At 43.6% G+C, this 22,324-nt stretch overlaps 2 protein-coding genes across 2 annotated transcripts in view; one reads left to right on the plus strand and one right to left on the minus strand.

Annotated features, from left to right (window-relative positions):
- Positions 1–15,335, minus strand: part of LOC311116327 (uncharacterized protein) — a gene marked incomplete at both ends in the record, with an annotated part of 39,967 nt that extends 24,632 nt beyond the window's left edge. Inside the window, 16 exons of the mRNA XM_084191420.1 lie at positions 894–947; positions 1,249–1,305; positions 1,398–1,433; positions 1,585–1,638; positions 2,442–2,495; positions 2,716–2,739; positions 2,957–2,992; positions 4,273–4,326; positions 6,924–6,986; positions 7,116–7,151; positions 7,468–7,530; positions 7,995–8,015; positions 8,563–8,640; positions 9,391–9,787; positions 12,228–12,360; positions 15,233–15,335. Coding sequence (XP_084047546.1) covers positions 894–947; positions 1,249–1,305; positions 1,398–1,433; positions 1,585–1,638; positions 2,442–2,495; positions 2,716–2,739; positions 2,957–2,992; positions 4,273–4,326; positions 6,924–6,986; positions 7,116–7,151; positions 7,468–7,530; positions 7,995–8,015; positions 8,563–8,640; positions 9,391–9,787; positions 12,228–12,360; positions 15,233–15,335 — 1,263 coding nt within the window. The remainder of the gene's footprint in view (positions 1–893; positions 948–1,248; positions 1,306–1,397; positions 1,434–1,584; positions 1,639–2,441; positions 2,496–2,715; positions 2,740–2,956; positions 2,993–4,272; positions 4,327–6,923; positions 6,987–7,115; positions 7,152–7,467; positions 7,531–7,994; positions 8,016–8,562; positions 8,641–9,390; positions 9,788–12,227; positions 12,361–15,232) is intronic.
- A 2,539-nt stretch (positions 15,336–17,874) lies between these two features.
- The window catches only part of LOC311116328 (protein FAM135A-like), a 50,302-nt gene continuing 45,852 nt past the window's right edge, over positions 17,875–22,324 (plus strand). The window contains exons 1-2 of the mRNA XM_084191421.1: positions 17,875–18,050; positions 21,894–22,023. Of these exons, the coding sequence (XP_084047547.1) occupies positions 21,947–22,023 (77 nt within the window). The 5' untranslated portion in view covers positions 17,875–18,050; positions 21,894–21,946. The remainder of the gene's footprint in view (positions 18,051–21,893; positions 22,024–22,324) is intronic.

Below are 22,324 nucleotides of genomic sequence, written 5' to 3' on the forward strand. Positions count from 1 at the left end.
TGGATGTATGGAAGCATTACAGGGCTGAATGTGGATGTGTTAGCATGGCATTCCATATCAGCCATAACCCCTGCATGACTAACATGGTCTGCGTCCCAAACGGCACCTTATTCGCAGAGGGCTGGGGTCATAAGTAGAGCACTATCAGGCAACATATCATCTCAGACCCTGGCTGGATGGATCTCAGACCCTGGCTGGATGGATCTCAGACCCTGGCTGGATGGATCTCAGACCCTGACTGGATGGATCTCAGACCCTGACTGGATGGATCTCAGACCCTGGCTGGATGGATCTCAGACCCTGGCTGGATGGATCTCAGACCCTGACTGGATGGATCTCAGACCCTGACTGGATGGATCTCAGACCCTGGCTGGATAGATCTCAGACCCTGGCTGGATGGATCTCAGACCCTGACTGGATGGATCTCAGACCCTGACTGGATGGATCTCAGACCCTGGCTGGATGGATCTCAGACCCTGGCTGGATGGATCTCAGACCCTGACTGGATGGATCTCAGACCCTGACTGGATGGATCTCAGACCCTGACTGGATTGATCTCAGACCCTGACTAGATGGATCTCAGACTCTGGCTGGATGGATCTCAGACCCTGATTGGATGGATACTGACAGCTGAGAAGTAGCAGAGAGAGTATTTCTTAATAGTATTTCATAATGTCTGATCTGAATATCAGTCAAGATGTAAAGCTGATCTCATGAAGCATCACATGAAGAGATGAGACCACTGCAGCGACAAAGCTTCAAGCTCATTCTATGTCATGGAAACATCTAGGTCTGGATTTCCAGAAACAGACTAAGCCTAGTTCTCTGGACATTTGAATGTAGTGTAGGCTTTTGTTCAGTTCTCTGAAAGTGTATAAAATGTAACCCCTTACCTTGTGTCCTTGTTTCCCAGGCTCTCCTCCTTCCCCCTTTACTCCTTTGTGACCCTAGAAAACAGAGGACCGTGAAGCTTAAACATCCTCCCCAATCTCTATCACATATCACTGTTAGACTATCATTATACTAACTGTGAAGACAATAGAATAGATTTAAACCAATGACTTCTGTGAGGCCATGGTTGAACCAGCGATGGTTACCATTAACACAATAAATTATGACTTATGAGACCAAGTTATCAATACACCACTGGCTACGTTCCAATGGCCGTACTAGCATACCACTGAGGACGTTTATCCATGACATAACTTCATATGGTACGCTGTCCTTGACCCCTGACCCTTGACTCACCTTCATGCCAGGGAGGCCGGGATGACCAGGTGTCCCAGGTGGACAGGCACCAGGGCACTAAACAGCAGCAGGATAAATCAACAAGGTCAGAGAATCACTCATACGTGTAATGCCAGGCACTAAGTTGTATTGAAGGAACAAAGTCTTACCAGCTCGGCACTCAAATCCTGCATCCCTGCTGCACCCTGAATAACACATCATTTTGAGAATTGTTAATCAGTTGATTAGGAAGAGTAGATGCCAGTTCAACATGTCACACTAACAGCTCACAACATTCTCTGGATGTGCTGGTCAACGTATCATCAACTGGGGACGTAACACGGTGACACTACTCACTCTAGGCCCTGCTGATCCACCAGGTCCTGTTGGTCCTCTCACTCCCATTGCGCCCTGTGGTAACGGACATAGAAAACAGATCAAACAAACAGGTATGGTCCATTTCATTCACCTTTTGACTGACCTTCCTGAGGGAGGAGGTACTGTACATCACAGGAGGTTGGTGGCACCTTAATTGGGTCATGACTGGAGCAGAATCAGTGGAATGGTATCAAACACATGGTTTCCATGGTTTCCTGGTGTTTGATGCCATTCCATTCGCTCCGTTCCGGCCGTTATTATGAGCTGTCCTCCCCTCAGCAGCCCCCTGTGGAGTACATCCAGTCAGACGTATTTGGCCATAAGACTCCAGCTCCCAAACTATCTACATGCAGTGCTTGAAGTGGACTGAAATAGGAGCTGGTACTCATTTTAGGGTCCAGTACTGTTTATATTCAGGTGCTGGAACTCAAGCAGTAAAAAGTACCAAGGTGCAGATACTCAGCACCGGTGTGTTCCGGCCCAATTCAAGCACTGTCCACATAGAGAATCACCATGTCCTGACTGAGGATCTATATGTCCTGCGGCTTGTTAGGTAATGAGGATCGTTAGGTCATGAGGATCATTCAGTTATGAGGACCGTTAGGTGATGAGGATCGTTAGGTGATGAGGATCGTTAGGTGATGAGGATCGTTAGGTGATGAGGATCGCTAGGTCATGAGGATCGTTAGGTGATGAGGATCGTTAGGTGATGAGGATCGCTAGGTCATGAGGATCGTTAGGTGATGAGGATCGTTAGGTGATGAGGATCGTTAGGTGATGAGGATCGCTAGGTCATGAGGATCATTAGGTGATGAGGGTCAGTCACTGATACTCACAGGGGATCCACCTTTGCCCAATTGACCCGGAAGGCCTCCTGGCCCTGGGGGTCCCTGTCCAGAGAAACAAGTAATTCAGTGAAAATTATGACCTGTACTAATTTATCATTCATACAGTTTTGAAAGGTTTTCAACACCACACAGCTGCCTTCCGAACGCATCAAGGTATCTTACCATGGTTCATGTGAACGTTAACAGACATTTTACTAGATACTGTACTGTAAAGGTCTATACATGTGTGAATGTGTAATTAATAAGACTGTAAAATACTTACAGGGGGTCCATCGTCTCCAACGCCCTATGGAGAAAAACAGAAACACCAGAAGAGCCAGTGACATAAAGTACTATAGCATCTTTATAGGCTCTATAAAGGCTTTTATGAAGGCTTCATCAATAAGCCTTAGAAGCTATGTTTCATGTGAAGTGGGAAAGCAGAATGTTCTATGGCTCTGAGTCTTCAGTATGGACTGATTCCACTAATGAATGAGTGGTTCATAGAGAATAATGTAACTCACAGCTAATCCACGAGGTCCTGGTTTCCCGGGTTCACCCTGAAAACAAAGTAACATAGCATGTCAGTTAGAAAACACAGTGAACATGAGTCAACTATAAAGAGAATGTCTAATATGTACTGTGAGCTAATCATCCCCCATCCAGCACCCAAAGCAAACTATGCATATAGAAGACATAAAAGTATTTTTCTCCATAAAGACATGTTTTTAGCTCATCATGTACACACAAACAGAATTCAGTATCCTTTCCTATTTCCACCAGGACCACATAGGCATACTAAAAATGTAAGTTGCTTTGGATAAAAGCCTCTGCTGCATATATTCTCACACGACTTGTATTCTTATACTGTAATTATCTAGCCACATTTCTAAATCCTTAGACATTGTCAAACACACACCAAACACACACCAAACACACACCAAACACAAACCAACAAAAGTCTGCATCTTTTGTTTTCCTGTGCTGTAATAGTCTCCCCAATGTATTTTTCCTTCTAAGACAAATGAAGCTATCTGAGTAAAATCATTAACTAGAGACTTAGGAAACTATGCGTGTGGAAAACATCAAAGTATTTATCCATAAAGACATGCTTTCATCTCATCAAAAACACACACCAACAGCATCCTACTCCGTATCCTTTTGACTCTTATACTGAATATTCTGGCCAATTTCCTTCTTAGATAAATGAAGCCGTCTGAGTAATAACTTAACTAGAGACTTCACAGACTGAATTAACATTCTTCCAGTTTAATCCTGTGACTGAGAGCCTGAGCTATGCAAGGTGCACTTGGCCCAGCAAATGTTCCCCCAAGGCTTGGGTCCTGTTCATTAGGCACCAAACGAAGAAGAAAAATAGGGAGGGAATTAGTGGACTCATCCAATAAGAAACACTAATTTTGTTCTCCGTTGCTAAACATTTTCAAATGTTTTTCTTTGTGTGCCCTAATGAACACGACTCTTGATGCTTGGGCCTGGTTCCCCACAGAGATTACCCAGAACTCTGGCAGGGAGGGATCAGGGATCAGCAGGGAGGGATCAGGGATCAGCGATTAAAGCTCATTTGTCATGAGGAATTACTTTACGGGTTGTAATTGTAATTCCTGCTGTCTTGCCTGCCAACACAGTGGGCGAATGGACGGTCAGCAGCTTGGCTCAGTCACCTGGCTGAGAGTTACCCTGGTCCCAGATCTGATTGTGCTGTCTGGCATGACAATGACCAAAGGAGTTAGCAAGACAGCAGCAACAGATCTGGGACCAGGCTGTCTGAGAGTCTCTGAAGCAGAAACATTAAAGGGCTCATTAGTGATTAGTTACTCACTTTCTGTCCAAGGGGACCATCAGGGCCTTCATCTCCAGTAGGGCCAGTCAAACCCTGCAGAGAGAGGAAGAGAGGAGAGAGAGAGACCAGACTTCACTAATGCATCACAACAAAGACAGAAATGTAATCCAATGTCAGTAGGAGATCTGCTGTGCGCTTGAAAGCCTTGAGAGTTAATTGCTACCTTTTCATAAGCAATCATAACAGAATACCTTTCTCTAAGAAATGTTTTTGCAACTACATTTACATTTAAGTCATTTAGCAGACACTCTTATCCAGAGCGACTTACAGTTAGTGAATACATATTTTTTTTATACTGGCCCCCCGTGGGAATCGAACCCACAACCCTGGCGTTGCAAACGCCATGCTCTATCAACTGAGCTACATCCCTGCCGGCCATTCCCTCCCCTACCCTGGACGAATTGTGCGCCACCCATGAGTCTCCCGGTCACGGGCGGCTGCGACAGAGCCTGGATTCGAACCAGGATCTAGTGGCACAGCCTTAGACCACTGCGCCACTCAGGAGACTGACTCAACTACAAACGTTAAAGTGTGCTTTAAGCCTTCCTAATCTCATAATAATTCCAGCTGTGTATGTACATGATGTCATTAAAAAGGTTTGCGTACTTCACACAGCTAATGGGGTGGGAGGAGCTCAGAAGTAGGTGTGGGCAGGGCTAAACGATGACCCTCCCACAATTAATGAATCGATAAATACTGTGCATTAGCAGAAACTAGTATCCAGCACTTTTCAGCCCAGCTTGACGGAAATGCGAAGCTCTGAAATACATGCTATTTTCCTTTCTCTGACTTATGTTGACAATTTCAAACTAGTTTCAACAAATGCTTCCTTGGATTATATTGATTTAAGATAGATCATGTTTAGTTTGAATAGATGGTGGCATTTATCTCCACAGACACCACGGTTAGTACACTACAGAGCATCTGAAACAAACTGAGACATCTCTCTGAGACAGTTAACTTACTGGGAGAGTGGTTAACCCTAACTTTAACCCGCATTCCTCTGGTCCAACTCAAACAAGCCCTATTGACAGGTATCATTCCACACCAGCCTGAGGATTCTCAACTGGAGAATGGAGACTGGAGACACCCACAGCACAAACACTGCTGGGTACTGCATCACTAATGCTTTATAGTGAAAGCTATGATCCCTTATTGATGTCACTTGTTAAATCCACTTCAATCAGAGTAGATGAAGGGGAGGAGACAGGTTAAAGAAGGATTTTTAAGCCTTGAGACAATTGAGACATGGATTGTGTATGTGTGCCATTCAGAGGGTGAACGGGCAAGACAAAATATTTAATTGCCTTTGAACAGTGTATGGTAGTAGGTGCCAGGTGCACCGTTTGTGTCAAGAACTGCAATGCTGCTGGGTTTTTCACGATCAACAGTTTCCTGTGTGTATCAAGATTGGTCCACCACCCAAAGGAAATCCAGCCAACTTGACACAACTGTGGGAAGCATTGGAGTCAACATGGGCCAGCATCCCTGTGGAACGCTTTCGATACCTTGTAGAGTCCATTCCCCAACAAATGGAGTCTTTTCTGAGGGCAAAAGTGGAAGGGTGCAACTCAATATTAGGAAGGTGTTCCTAATGTTTGGTACACTCATCCACCTTGATATCTCATCCATATGCCTTTGTTCAGACTCTATACACCTATTACCGTCACTTTGTGAACCTATAGCATAATTGTGACTGAAATGCAAACTACGTACAAAGTTATACATGGACCATGTACACTTGATAGTATGTTTTAGGATATTAGTACAAACTATTCTATCCTAGGAGTGTTTTCCTAAACCTCTTTTCCCCCTCCAATTTGGATGGAAGCTACAGTTAATTAAGTTCAGGCCGTCCTTCTCTCTGTCTGAACAAAAAGACTGTTGTGTTACAAAGGAAACTGTCAGATTCTTAGCCTTTTCTTTGGTCTGTTTGAGAATTCTTCAAATTTTTCTCTGATTGGCTCCTCTCTTGGGTAAAGATTGATTGGTTCCTCTCTTGTGTAAAGATTGTAGCCAACTGTAGCTCAGTTGATAGAGCATGGCGCTTGCAACGCCAGGGTTGTGGGTTCGTTTTCCCACGGGGGGCCAGTATGAAAATGTATGCACTCACTAACTGTAAGTCGCTCTGGATAAGAGCGTCTGCTAAATGACTAAAATGAATGAAAATGAATTGGCTCCTCTCTTGGGTAAAGATTGATTGGCTCCTCTCTTGGGTAAAGAAGGGGTCATCACCACCACTTCCACACGTTGATAAAGCAAGAACATATTTTTAAGGGTAGAAGGTGCACATATTGAGAAGTTCCAGCCCCTAGCTACTGTACTGCTGCTATAACCTGAGTAGGACAATCATCATGACTAGTTCACTATTACTATCATCAAATATGGGCGGCAGGTAGCTTAGTGGTTAAGAGCGTTGTGCCAGTAACCGAAAGGTCGCTGGTTCTAATCCCCGAGCCGACTAGGTGAAAAATCTGTCGATGTGCCCTTGAGCAAGGCAATTAACCCTAATTGCTCTGGATAAGAGCGTCTGCTAAATGACTAAAATGTAAAATATGACAAAAAGGTGCCAATGATGACAAACAGGAAATTGAAGGCAGAGGATGAATGATTTGAAATAGGATACTCACATCAGCCCCGGGCTCGCCTGGCAACCCTGCTGAGCCTAGTTTACCTGCATCTCCATCAGGACCCTAACAACACAACAAAACCACAATATACAACAACAACAGCAGACATAGAGTAAAATACATCATAGTTACTAGATGATAATGACATAGTATTTTGTTAATAATAAAAAACAATGAAAAGTTGATATTTACAGCAGGGCCGTCCTCTCCGTCCTCTCCCCTCTCACCCTGAAATAGAAAAAGGCCTACATGTGAAATTCACAGATAAATATATAAATATATATATTCACATATGTATACATATGTGTTTATACATAATTGGTCTGATTCCAACTCTTCAGCATGCAGTTGATTATGGTTGTAAAAGGGGTTGGGCTCACCCACCATACAAATCACATAATTGCATAATTATGAACGTGTTGGATGATTGTGATAGTGGCATGAGGTGGGCTCGTCCCATCTTACAAATCAATTATGAACATGAGTTGTGATAATGCTCTTATCATTCGGAAGATAATGAAAGTTAATAGATGAGAGAACTTACAGCGACACCATCAATTCCTGGGACACCTGCAGGTCCTGGAGGGCCGACTGGTCCTGAGGCCCTCTGGACAAAGAGACGGTCAAACAATGCAATCAGCTATGGATATTATTGCTATACATAATGAACATACATCTGTATGCATGGGACATACTGTATGTCTGAAAATGAAGGAGAAGCAGAAGTCTCTTTTAGGCTTAGCCAATAATAATTAATTTAAGAAATAACAGGTGCACAACTGTCATAGGGAAGCAAAATAATTGAAATAATCGTAATTTAATTTAAATTATGTGGAAACAGCGTTAATTCAACCAGTGTGTACCCACGGAGTACATGATGTAAATAAATACTACATTCTCAGTCACAGTCACCCAGTTAGAAAAATGAAATGATCATCCTTTGTTTTGTTTCAGTGTTTCCTATAGAACAACTTCAACTTGCATGACTAGACCAACTATGATCTGGACATTCTTGCTAGTTGATTCCACATCAATAAATCCATGAGAATAACATAATGTAGATACACTCACCTGCAGTTCTGCTTCATCAACCTGAAAGCAGAGGTACACAGATAAGGACTTACTTGTGCGGAGCAAATTATGACAATCTGCAGCAAAAGTACCCAAAAAAGTGGCCCGCGAGCCATGTTCTCCTGCTCTTCCCTCTCCCGGACGGCAAGAAAGAGTAAAAAATGTTTCCTTTTTCCTGGATGAGTTGGGTTGAAGGACCCCCCGACAAAAAAGTAACCCAACTGAATCCGTTTCTACCAACTGAAACTCCAGAGGTACCATAGGCATCAAAGCCTTATGCATATTCATGACCTGCTTAGTTATAGGAAGTGATTGGCAGAATTCACGGGCGGCGCACGGGAACAGACTGGGAGGGGTTGTTAAGGGTACAGAGGGCGAATGGAAAATAATAGCGGGCGATTTAAATGGCTTGGGATTTATTGACCCACCTGTTTAGTGCTCATTTTTCATGTTGTTTATTTACAATGGTTGCCTGGACTAGATAATACCAGCCTCTGTACTGGGTGTTTTGATCATTTGGTTTGGTAATTTGACCATGGTTGCAGTCTGTTTTGTCAATGGTTCTTACCCATGTCGTGGCTGGTAGGTCATTGCAGGTCTGTGGACGCCTCACATCACAATGAATGAGCATCGACTGGAGCTCAAACTGAAAAATAAATACAAAAATAATAATCACTCCGACATAAGTCACATTCACAACCTATATATAATATAATTGACAAAATATTGACCCTTAAATCATTAGTTATCATCACCAATCCTCAATCTGATAAACCATTATGTAGGCCTAGTCCTCAATTTACGCACATCACATGCTTGATTCTCAACAAATCATACATTTTTGCCCCTAAGAGTAAGATAACTACTGACTGTATTGTTATTAATGTCTCGTTATTGTGACCACGAATAGAGTGAACAGGCCTGATGATAAAGAATTCCAAAAAGACATCCCAAATCACTTGGGCAATTATTATCAAAGGGCAATTACGCGCGAAATTACGCGGACTTTTACAAACATCTCCCTATAATATTGCGGTGTCATCATAGAAACTGTTCCTGGCCTTCCCTAGGCGCAGCCGGGTCATCTTCTGGACTAGAACCTCTGTGTTACAATTCCCACTTTAATGTAGAAATTGACAGGGCGGAGCGCCACGCATTCCACATAGGCCGCATTCAGCTCAACAGTCACTCTCGGAGTCGGTCATTTACAGTAAAACTCTCCAATGTAGGCTAGAGTGTATGCCCCCAAAATTATGCTTGAATATTTGGAGTGGGCATGCGGTTACTTGACAAGCGCACCAACTCTTGTGCCTTAAAGTCCCAGACCTCTTGTACTTGCCATAGGACTGGCCTTTGAAAGAAGGCTAAGTGCAAGTTTACAAAACAATAAACTTACTGGCACTGCTAAAACGGGGTTATCCTTCAGCTTTCCAATCAACGTGTATCCATCCAGGTTGACTATACCTCTCTTGGGTGTGTTCTGAGAGTCCACCATAATGCAATTCACAAACAGAGTAACAGAACGCTTGCTGACTTTCAGTAAGATATTGTGCCATTGAGAGTTGAAGAGGAACGGTAGGAAAGGGAAAACGGCCGTCTCTCGTGTTTTATTCAATGTTGTGAAGGTGAATTCAAGAGACAGTGATTCTCCGTTCAGACTAACGGCAAGCTGCTCTTCGCCTTTCAAATCTTGCATTTGCCAAATATTCCAGTTCTTGGTTATGGTACTGCCGTTCATTCGTAAAACTGTCGCAAACACAAATTCCTCCGGTAGTCCAAGGGGATATGCTGATCTGAAACATGGAGAGAGATAGTCACTTATCTTGAACATATATGCCTTTGATATGTTGGCTAATATCGCCAATGCTAATACCGCCATGCTTATAGTAGGCCTAGATGTTAAGGCCTATTTGTCTATTCATCTACATGCTTTACACATCGAGTCTAGAGTAATTTACAAAAAAGTGTATATAATTGTAGTTCAATTATACAGAAGTGATGCTATAGCTAAAACAATGTATAATTATCCTAAAGGGAGCAGGGGACCTTCATGTGAGCAGTGGACCTTTATGTAGCCTATTAGTGCGGCAGGTAGCCCAGCGGTTAAGAGCGTTGGGCCAGTAACCGAAAGGTCGCTGGTTCGAGCCAACTAGGTAAAAAATCTGTCGATGTGCCCTTGAGCAATGCACTTAACCCTAATTGCTCCTGTAATTCGCTCCGGATAAGACACTGCACTGTCCTGTGAGTTTCCCTGATTCAGCACCATGGACAGGGACAGTACCAAACATGACCGGTAGATGGTAGTGTTCACCAATACTGCAGCTCTCTGGCCAATTATTGCAGAAGAGTTGACCTACAGCAGGGTTCCCCAACTGACGGCCCGCGGGCCGAATTTGGTCCGTGGGTGGTTTTATTTGCCCCTCTAAGTACTGAGCAAAAGAAAATGTTTGTACTTTTTTTGGGGTGTGGAATTTTCATTGATGGACATAAAAGACTGTAAAAAAAACAATAAAAAAAACACCAGGAAATCAGCTCCAAGTGATTTTAAGTTAAGAAATCTGTTTCCAAGTATTCCCACACATAATAGAGAGACACAACGTGATCGTATACAAATGTAAGCAAGGTTTGAAATGATTTTGTTTTAGTCAAACATTATATCTGTTTGGGCTTCTTGCGGTCAATTTGCAGTCTACAAATTATATGTAATTATGCTCCGGCCCCCGACCATCCACTCAATAAAATATCAGCCCGAGGCTGAATCTAGTTGATGATCCCTGACCTACAGTATGTCTTTAATTTGACAATTGTTTCTGGTGTTTTCCCTAAGATCTGGAAAGTGGAACATGTCCTCCCCTTACATAAAGGAGTAGATCCCTCTGACTTAGATAAATACTGTCCAATCTCCAAATTATCTTGCTTTTCCAAAGTTTTACGTTCCCTGGCCAACTGTCAGCTAAGAACTTCTTTAACTTCTCATTCTATTTCTTATTGCGCACAAATCCGGTTTTAGACCTGGACATACTGTAGCACTGTTTCAGGTGCTATGCTCGTTTTAGATTATGTGTTAAAATTGCTTGGATCATAAAAATAATTGTGCTGCCTTATTTATAGACCTTTCCAAGTCCTTTGACACTGTTGACCATCACATTCTTATTCAAAGGTTGACTGAAATAGGCCTGGATCAGGCTTCTTGCAAGTGGTTTTAGAATGATCTGTCAGACAGGACACAATGTGGGATTTCTGATGGTGTCAAGTCTAGGTTCCTGGATAGTACGAAAGGTGTACCACAGGGGTCGTATTGGGACCTGTTCTCTTTACTATTTATATAAATAATATCGGTCTATCTGTTCAAACTTTTGATATTCAGCTGTATGCAGACGATCCTGTTATGTATGCCATTGCCCCAGCTGTTGACTAGGCGTTGTTAGAGCTGCAATCTGACTTTGTTGCCTTACAAAATGCCCTGGTTGGTTTAAAAGTTGTACTTAATGTGGGCAATACTAAATATATGTTTTTCTCTAATTCTCACACCTTTTTTTTTCAGATGGACTATATATTTATGAATTGAATGGTTCTCCCATCGATCGGGTTCCTGCCTATAAATATCTGGGCTTTTGGATTGACAAGGATTTAACGTTTACAAAACATACTGATGAGCTTGTTAAAAAGCTAAGATTTAAAGTGGGCTTCTTTTTTAGAAATAGAGCTTTGTCACTCCCTAAACAGCAGGAAGCAGATTGTACAGTCGACTTTCCTGCCAGTTCTTGACTATGGTGACACAATACCAGAATGCAACAAGCAGCCACTAACTCCTCTTAAACCTGTGGATGCCATCTACCATAGCGCCCTTCGCTTTATCACAGGGGACAGTTGTAATACTCACCACTGCATCCTGTATCAGAAGGTCGGCTGGTCCTCATTAAAGTCCCGTAGATCACTACACTATTCCCCTTTTGTTTACAAAGCTTGTTTACAATGAGATGTTCTGGTGCCGCTCGGGCAGTTTAGAGTGTTAATTGAATAGCTAGTAGCTGAGGACTGTAACTGTTTTTCATAAATGTTGTGTTTTGTGTTGATTGCTGTTTTGTTTTACATTGTATTGGTTGTTGTATTGCTGTGATCAGGGCACCGTGGTCTCAATGGGTTTTCCCTGAATAAATAAAGAATTATACAAAACATACAAAAATACATTACATCTACAGCACTAGCCGCCACTGGATCGGTCCTACTTACCTTGTGTTAATTCTGAAGTTGAATGCTGGCCCTATTTTGTAGGCAACATGCTGAGAGGTTGATCCAGCCACCTTTTTAACTATTCCTCTTCTGGCCAGCTCAGCAATGTGAAACTGGGACATGATATAAAAACCTGTTGGTAGGATAAAGTACAGTAAGGATACTTGTTGACGTGGATAGTTTTAATTTGTTTTTTGAATTGTTGTTTTGCCCTCAGTAGTTTGAACTTTCACCTGGGAAACGATCCTCTCCGACATTAATCAGAGGACACAGGCCTTGCTCAGTTTGAATGCCAGCTCCAGAGGAAAAAGACACCCCTGTAAAGGGGAAGAGACATACTGACTTGTCTTGGCTGAAGTAGGATATGTGCATCTTTGTGTGTGTGTGTGTGTGTGTGTGGTGCATGCATATGTGTGTGTGCACATCCAAGTGCCACCTCCTTCCTAGCCTGCACCAGTGCTGATTGCCTTGTAGCCTAACCTTCACACTGAAAGGAGCTGCCAGTGCAGTGATTACAGTGCGTGGATAGACATCCAATCACCCATCCAATCATCCAGTGTTTGAAAAGCTGCTGCACTGCTGTACGTACCCCTGCTGTGAGCACTGAATAAATATTATCTCTGAGTGTTGGTTGTTTCCTGTTAAGCCTAACACCCGGGCTCTAGACTGGACAGCCTGGCTCACTGATGGAGTCCTACCTAGCTGCACCATTGTATCAATCAGTTTCTTACCATCATGAAATGTTGAAATTAGATTACCACCATCATCATCATCATTATCGTCATCATCAGCATCCCTCATTCCTGACTTCCCATCTTTAGTAACATCTCCAAGGCAACAATGTAAGACATTCATTTCAGTAATAACTGTCCAAGAGTGACATCATCATATATTGTGAATTTACATAGTCTACAAATTCAGCTTGTGCCAGGGTTTAAGAAGATATTTAAATGCACTACCCTATTGTCTGTATGTCTTCTGCAGAGTATTAAACAATACTTACTCTGCGAGTGAAGGCCTGTGCAGAGGCATTGTGGGATCACATAGCATAATAAGTAGAGGAGGACCTCCCTAAATTACAAATATAATGTCATCACAGATGTTAGGAACACAGATATTAGCAGATGAATTAGCCCTCTTTGTACCAGAATAGAATATATAGAATCCTATATCATGGACAGCAAATCCTCTCCAACCGTCTTCCTGGAGAGCTACCGTCCAACCGTCTTCCTGGAGAGCTACCGTCCAACCGTCTTCCTGGAGAGCTACCGTCCAACCGTCTTCCTGGAGAGCTACCGTCCTGTACGTTTGTTACTCCGAACCTAATCTAGTGCACCTGATTTTAATCATTAGCCGGTTGATAAGATGAATCAGGTTAGTTACAACTGGGGTTGGAGCAAAAGCCTACAGTAGGGTAGCTCTCCAGGAACAGGGTTGGAGAGCCCTGATCTACAGATCTGCAATTCAGTTCAAAATGTATAGCCTAGTCTGTGAACTTTAATAAATGAATGACTGTATAACAGCAGCATGCATATCTTATGCAAAGCAATATCTACATACATCAATCAATCAGTAAATGTTTACCTTTTGAATCCACCCATTTAGTAGGCCTTTAGAGGGGTATTTGTTGGTAAAAACCTGTCCACAGGTCCCAGCTGTGTGAGGAACAAGAAGACCCTACAAAATAACACCTCTGGTAAGACTGGCAAACTGAGGAGTCCTTTGAGGCGTGTCTTATACTGTTCTCTGTTGTCATCCAGTGGTGGAGGGTGGGTCAGGTCAGTGGTTAAACACTGTACTAGGGTTAGTGCCCCATATTAAATCAAATCTACGTGTATTTGTCACTTACACCGTTTACAGCAGGTATAAAAGGTGAAGCGAAATGCTTTCTTTCAAGCTTCTTCAACAGTGCAGTACAATATGAATATCCATAATAATCCAAAGTCAAATCAAGAATAACAAGTAGTAATATGCATAGTAATAAAACAGGTATGTACACAATAGGATATACAGTATAAATTATGAATGTACTATGTCAAGTATGACTGTATTTACAAATATAAAGTGAATAGTTTCTTGGTCGTGTAAGTGAATAAACAGTATAGAAACAGCAGCGTTGACTGTGTGTGTGTGTGTGTGTGTGTGTGTGTGTGTGTGTGTGTGTGTGTGTGTGTGTGTGTGTGTGTGTGTGTGTGTGTGTGTGTGTGTGTGTGTGTGTGTGTTTGTGTGTGTGTGTGTGTGAGCTTCTGTGTAATGGATGGATGTATGGAGAGTCAGGGCAAATAGTCTCTGAGCAGATAGACAGCTAGGCTTAGTTGCTCAACAGTCTGATGGAGCCTGTTGGACCGAGACCCAATGCTCCGACATGTTTGCCAGATGGTAACATGTTGAACAGTCCGTGATTCGGGTGACTGGAGTCCTTGGCGATCTTCCGGGCCTTCCTCAGACACCGCCTTGTGTAAATGTCCTGGAGGGCAGGGAGCTCATCCCCAGTGATGTGTTGGGCAGTACGCACCACCCTCTGTAGAGCCTTGCGGTTGAGGGCGGTGCAGTTGCCATACCAGGCGGTGATGCAACCAGACAAGATGCTATAGAAGTTTCTGAGGGGCCATGACAAATTTCTTCAGTTGCCTGAAGTTGGAGAGGAGCTATTGCGTCTTCTTAACCACGGTGTTGGTGTGATGGGTCCATGTCAGGTCCTTGGTGATGTGCACGTTGAGGAACTTTTGACCTTCTCCACTGCAGCCCCGTCGATGCAGATGAGGGTGACACCCCCCCTGTCTCCTGTAGTCCACGATCAGCTCCTTGGTTTTGCTTACGTTGAGGGAGAAGCTGTTATCCTGGCACCACACTGCCAGGGCTCTAACCTCTACTATGTAAGCTGTCCCGTTGCCATTGGCGATCAGCCACCATCGTGTTGTCTGCAAACTTAATGATGGTGTTGGAGTCGTGTGTGGCCACGCAGTCATGGGTGAACAGGGAGTACAGGAGGGGGCTGAGCCCACATCCCTGGGAGGCCCCCGTGTTGAGGGTCAGCGTGGCGGAGGTATTGTTACCAACCATCACCACCTGGGGCCTGCCCGTCAGGAATGCCTCTGTGCAGTGCATTGACATATGAAATGGTACAGAGGCATTACTGAGTGTAGCACTAACGATATTGTGTGCTTTGCATGTTTATCTCCTAGTGGTTATAATGCCATTGTCCTATGCTCCATCCCTGATGGGAAAGAACCTGTGTTGTCTTAATGTTTAGTTATTTAGTTATTTCAGTATCAGAAGACCTCATCTCTATAAAAAAGTTTGCAAACCTTCTCCCTGTCACATGAGATTGATCAAAACCATTGATTATCATGACGACTAATCGTCAGTCGGATGGTAGATGGCATGTAGTAGTCCCAAACATAATGTAACTAATACTGAGCATGTATTCAAGGAGGAAAATGGATCAACAGAATCCACATGACATTTGGTGGTATGTTATGATGGACAAGCCCCACCCACACCACCCTCACCCCTCTCTGGTGACCTATTTGCACAGTCAGTATTCCCAATATTTCTGTCCTCTTCATTCTCTGTGATCTGTTCCCATACGAGCCTGACTGAAACATTTCCACACAGTTCACACCATAGGTTCACACTTCCAGGTTGGTTTAATCAAAAACATGAAGTATCTGCGGCCCTCCAGGACCAGGGTTGTCTGCCGCTGGTTTACACTATAACATTACAGAGCTCTATTGGAGTTGCATCATTCCTTTTTCACAGTATCCAATAGGTGTCAGAGAGTAGTCTGAAGACTACTGAATGTCTGCCTCTGCAAAGAGGCCAGGGCTTTTATGGCACATGTGGTCGCCGTCCCACAGGGTCACTGGTTCAAGCCCCGTTCTGCCAGTTCCCCCTCAACCACTATAGTAGATAGTAGTTATAAAAGATGGTTTAGCATTTACCCTGCAATGCCTCATCTCCAACCATATCCAGATGGGAGGGGCGGACCAAGCAATCCATCTAAACTCAATCAGTGAGGAATCTGAGTTGTGTCTGTCATATCAGTCATAACAAGTACCTCTCATTGAGAATGATAGAGGACTGTTCTTTGTATCTGTCCCATTATGGCGTCTGTGATCTCCATTTTGAAGTTATCCATTTTCTATGAGTTGGTAAACAAACTGAAAGTGTGCATATTGCCACCTGGAGTGTATTTTGCAGCTACTGTATAAAGGCCAGGTTGGCGACTTACTGCCACCTGCAGGTATGGAATGTTTGCTCACAGGTATAATTCATTGGCTGATCACTCCTGATGACCTGGATGGCATTGTGTGATCCTACCTCAACACATAGGAAGTCCCACCCAGTAGATTACTTAAATGTTGAAAGTCCTCAATGACCCTGCCCATGCTAAAACAGGCTTTTAGGCACTAGAGTTCACTATCATTCTCTATGGTACCTGAAAGAGAGGACTCTCCATTTGGACTGATCTTTGACCTCCCCCAGTAAGAGGGGAATAAGGCAACCTCAGAGTTACACACTAGGATACTTTATTTACACACACACAGATGAAATGTACATGGAACAGTAGAGGAATGGTAGTCTTTGTGTACAGAAAACAGGGTTAATGAATACACTGGACATACGATAGCACAATATATTTACATTTTAGTCATTTAGTAGACGCTCTTATCCAGAGCGACTTACATTAGTGAGTACATACATTTTCATAGTTGTCCCCCGTGGGAATCGAACCCACAACCCTGGCGTTGCAAGTGCCATGCGCTACCAAGTGAGCCACACGGGACCAGAGCAATGACAATGGTAATAAAGGACTGTCTAAATGGATATGCTACCAACGATATACACAGAGGCAGAATGCAATAGGCAATAGTAAAAACTATAAAGAACAACAAACAATAACGATACACGTGTTACACACTCACTTTGTGCAAGCACACCATCCCACATGTCCGAAGAGATATGAGCGAGACCAGTTGTTGTTGTGCAGGTCAGAGACAGCTTGCTGGTCTCTCTGTGGCTGCTTGAAGGAGACTGAGAGGGAGAGGCAGGAATTGGGGATCTGGAAACCAAGATGTGATTGGCTGACCCCACTGTGTGATAAAGCCCCTGGCAACCATGAGCCCTAGCAACCAATCGGTTTGTATAGGGCCAGAGGTGTGAAGGGCCAGTTTATGACCCATAAAGTCTGTCTTTGCTCATAGGTTAGCCTGCTAGGCTCCAGAGGGGGAGGGGAGCCTACTGCAGAAGTTAGAAAGTTAAAGAGTTTATGTCAATGAGAAGCTGCTAAGTGCTGTGAAAATGGGATGGTGTGCTAATGCCACGTTCAAGACAACTGGGAACTCGAGAAAAAACGAGCTCCGACAGGGAACAATATTTTTAAATAAACGGTCATCCAACTCGGAATTCCAAGTCGGAAATTAGGGCATCTTTCTAGAGCTCTGACTTTCCGACTTGAAGATCACCGACGTCATGATTTGACCTCGGTTATTTCCGAGTTCCCAGTTGTCTTGAAAGCACCAAAAGAGTCACCAGCAGGGACGCACAGTACCACTTGACTGGATCTGCGCGTCAACTGCGCAGTTTTTATGTTCGAGAACGTGCGCGGCCGCCTCCACTGTTTTCCTTTTTTTCAAACCAAACGTCGCTAGCCTTGCCAGGCTTCCGAAGCTGTGTGCAAAATCAAGCGACTGGATTGACTACCCATGTCGTTGTCCCGTATGGTTTTGAAGTCGGCTTAATGCTGTTTTGTCATAGTTAAAAGACAAAATACTATCACAAGAAGTGATAATCTGTCGTCGAACCCCTCTGTTGAGTCTGGTGAGTAGATCAACGGCCAACGAGCTAGCTAATGTAGCTACCTACTAGATAACGGTAACGTTACAGCGCAGATGTGTGAAATAAAGTAATTGGCTGGTGCTTTACTGCTTGAAAGATTAGCTAGTTAGCTAGTTACGAGTTTAAAGTTATCGTGCTGGCTAGCTAGGTAAGGACGGTTAGCTAGTTACTGCAAAGTGCAAAACTAGTAATGTAACGTTAGCTAGTTAGCTTTGTGGTAAGACTGACAGCTAACTAACTAGCCAACACATTAGTTATTTAGCTAACTACGTTGTTGACTCAACTAGTTGTCTGTTTCTTCTGAAGAAACCCCAGCCAGCTAGTTAGTTGACATATTGCCCAAATAACCAGTTAACTAGTTATCTTGCTATGACGTTTTGCTGGTAGAAACTGGCTAGGTAGCTAGCTAGTTTGGTAGCCAGATTTTGTGTGGTGATTCATTCTGTCCTTGTTTGCAATAGGTAATGGACACAGAATATTTCAACATCTGAGAATGATCGTGTGAAACTCTTGAGTAAATAATAGGCCTACTGAAGTTTCTCAGTCAACAGGACCCATATAAAGTATGTGTTTTATGTCTGTGTAACATAGCTAGCAAACTACCGAACGATAACCCTTAATTAGTACGCCCCTCCTAGCCCTAGGGATATTAATGTTACTCTCCCCTGAACTGTCATACGTTCCATCAGTGAAGGTAACCAGTTAACGTTAGCTAACTAGCTATACCATGTTGTAATAACTCTTCTCAGACATGACTTGGGCTATTTCTTCTCAGTAAGTTGTCAAAATGTTATTGCTGTTCAGTTGGGTAACTAGCTAGCTAGCTACCTACACAATGTTGAAGTATCCCCATAGACTCACTGTCAAGAGTGTGACTAGGTTGGGAAAAGAGGAAGGTAGACTGCAGGTATGATTGTCTCAGATGCTCAGAGAGCATTCACAGACACAGGTAGCGAAGTTGTTTAGCTTGGCAAAGATAAATAAACTTAAAATGTCATATTCATGAATGGCGCTTACTGTTTCTCTACAGTCATTTAACTTCCAGGAAGAGCGCAGGCTTCAAAAGTCCAGGGAGTGGAGTGTGAATTCCATAGATTATTATGTTAATTATTAATCAGGGTGCACATAGCTGCACTTAGAGGGAGGAAACAGGGTGGCACCACAGCTGGTTAGAAAAGCACATTACTATACTGTACTATACTGGAACCTAGATGTGTGCTAGTCTGCATCATGGTGAGTTATGAGGGAAGGATTATAAGGGTGACTCTCCGGTTTATCTTAAGTAGGCTACATTCCCCTGTTGGCTTTCCTCATCAGTACAATCTGTAATGTTGTCTTAGATCCAGGATATATTGTCTTGCATCATTGTGTCATTTCAGTTGTGAATTGTGATTGTGTCGCTAAATCTCAGTTATTTGACTCTGCTTGTTTGTGTTCAGTTAGTAAATGGATGGCTGGTTATGCAAATCTGGCTATGCAAACAGTAGCCCAAACCAGCTTGTCACACTAATTTGCAAAGCAGACACCCTACTGGACAGGTAGACCCTACTGGTAGACATAACTAAGTGGATCTAGGCTTTACAACGGTACTTGGAGCAGTTCACCACCACAAAGTTTTCAAACTATTTTGGACATAAAGGAACAGATTTGATTACTCAAACTGAAACTTTTCAGTCACTTGAGAAATATAACTAAAGTTGGCTAGGCACCGCTGCCTGTGGCCCTGTTTCAGAGCCATTTCATCTCCATTTAAATGCAGTTTGCTTTGTGAAGCATGCAGGTACTGGTGTTTTCCCATATAAGAGAAATGTGCAACAGGTTTTAACATGTGCTGCTCCCTGCACTTCCACTTCATGACTTGGCTATGGAAACTATGGAAACCCATGCAACTGATATGATCTGTAACCTAGTCAGTCTGTTTTTTCTTGCAGCCTGCCTATGGATGATGGTACTGTTACTGACAGTGATATTCTTGTCCGTCTATCCCATCATTTCTGTGCCTGTTCAAAAATAAAGAGTGCTGATCTAGGATCAGGTCCTCCCTGTCCATTCATTATATTCTTAAATGCAAAACTGGTCCCAGATCAGCACTCCTGCTCTGAGGGGAAGCTTTATGAATACGGTGTTGATATGATTAAACCAAATTCCCTGCATTTTCACTCAATAATTTACAGCATTCCTTGCTGTAAGATGGAGCGCTTGTTATGTATGGTGGCTTGCCTTGGTTGTATATGAATACGTAAGAGTCTCTCTGGGTCTCTGCCTGAGAAAACCATGCCAGTCATGTTGTTTGTCTCCCTCCGTCATCTCTGAGTGAAAGAGAGAGGGGGGGAGAGGAGAACGAGAGAAGGGAAGAGAGAAATGGACAGAGAGAGAGGTAGAGACGGAGAGAGAGGTAGAGACGGAGAGAGAGGTAGAGACGGAGAGAGAGGTAGAGACGGAGAGAGAGGTAGAAGACGGAGAGAGAGGTAGAAGACGGAGAGAGAGGTAGAGACGGAGAGAGAGGTAGAGACGGAGAGAGAGGTAGAGACGGAGAGAGAGGTAGAGACGGAGAGAGAGAGGTAGAGACGGAGAGAGAGGTAGAGACGGAGAGAGAGAGAGGTAGAGACGGAGAGAGAGAGAGGTAGAGACGGAGAGAGAGAGAGGTAGAGACGGAGAGAGAGGTAGGAGACGGAGAGAGAGGTAGAGACGGAGAGAGAGGTAGAGACTGTCAGAGAGACAGAACATGACAGACTTGGTGGGAGAAAGAGAGGCATAGTGATTAAGAGAGAGATCTAAACAGTCTGTATTCAAGGCTTCTGTTGCGTGAGATATCATAACAACCCTGCTAGCTGTACCCTCTCTGCCCTACTTGGCCTCTTTCCTGTGAGTTTTCTAAACAACCCAGCACAGGTCTCTTTAGTTCAGTCACATCTAAGCCATCTAGCTCCTTCAAATATGCAGCCAGTCATATTATCTTCCCCCTCCAACTCCAGTCTGCTTTCATTGGCAGGAACATGTCACCATTAGCTCTACAGGACTGTCATTTATTCATTCCTCACATTATTAATTTAAAGGGCTTCTGGGTGATTTGCAATGCCAATTTCTCTTCAGCTCCATTGTGTTGAATCTGCTGTTGGCCTGGTCTGGGTCTTCGTACCAACTGTGTGTGTTTAGACTAGGTTAAATTCTACTCTGTCCCTAAGACTCGGCTTGATCAAGTCGAGAGCCAAAAATATTGAATTCAGTTTATTGAATTCAGTTAAGACCTGTAGTCACGTACTTGGTGGATTTCTAATATTGTCCGGTAGTTGATATAGTATTTCAGGACTATTTTAGCATATGATTCATAGCTGTTCCTTCCCCCCCATACTCTCTCTCTCTTCCCTCTCTCTCTGCCCCCCCCTCCCCCTCTCTATGTTTGGCTGAGCTGCCAGCCAATTAGGAAAGACATGTTATTTACATCTGAAGCAGAGGACCCAGCTGGTTGCAGCCCTCATGGGTCTGTTTGGATTGGGCGTTCGGTGCTTGTTATTGGAAACAGCTGAGCCAAGTACGACCGTTTGTTTGCTGTTGACTAGGTGTGTGTGTGTGCGTGATTTTTACTTTCGCTGTGTGCATGACCGTGTGTGTGGGTAGGTGACCGCCCGAGTGCCTGACCGCCCGAGTGCCTGACCGCCCGAGTGCGTGTGATGAGAACGCATGCTCAACTGTAGTTCTCTACTAGTGTGAACTGAGAAAGACTTGTGCCTCGAGGTTGTTCCTGTATTTGTGCCCAGCGTGTGATGATGACTCCTCTTCACATCAGTTCAGGTAACTCACATGGGTGCTCTCTTCCTTCCGCAGGGGTCATAATGTCCCAGATGATGTAAGCCCTCTGTCTGCCTCTGAAGCCAAAAATGAGTGAGGTGCAGGCCACGGTGGAGTTCTCTGTTGAGCTCCACAAGTTCTACAATGTGGACCTGTTCCAAAGAGGGTGAGTGACACTCTCTTCTTCACTACTCTCCAGACTGACTGTCAGCCCTCTATGGTGTTAGTTCTAGTCTGCCCTGTTTATCAAGCACACCAAGGCTTTCTGTGGAAATTCTGCGGGCCTCGTTTTTCAAGTTTCTGAGTAAGTTTATTAAAAATTTAGTGTTTAATACGGTTGTTATTGCGTGAAGTTACAGGGACTGAATCTTTCATCCACAGTTAGCCTCAGTCCCTATTTTGAAATGAAAGGAAGTTTGATGATGATGTCAATCTAGACGGCACACGCCCTGTTCTAATGGATATGA

This window comes from Coregonus lavaretus (assembly GCF_964263955.1).
Source record: "Coregonus lavaretus genome assembly, contig: HAP1_SCAFFOLD_584, whole genome shotgun sequence".
NCBI lineage: Eukaryota > Metazoa > Chordata > Actinopteri > Salmoniformes > Salmonidae > Coregonus > Coregonus lavaretus.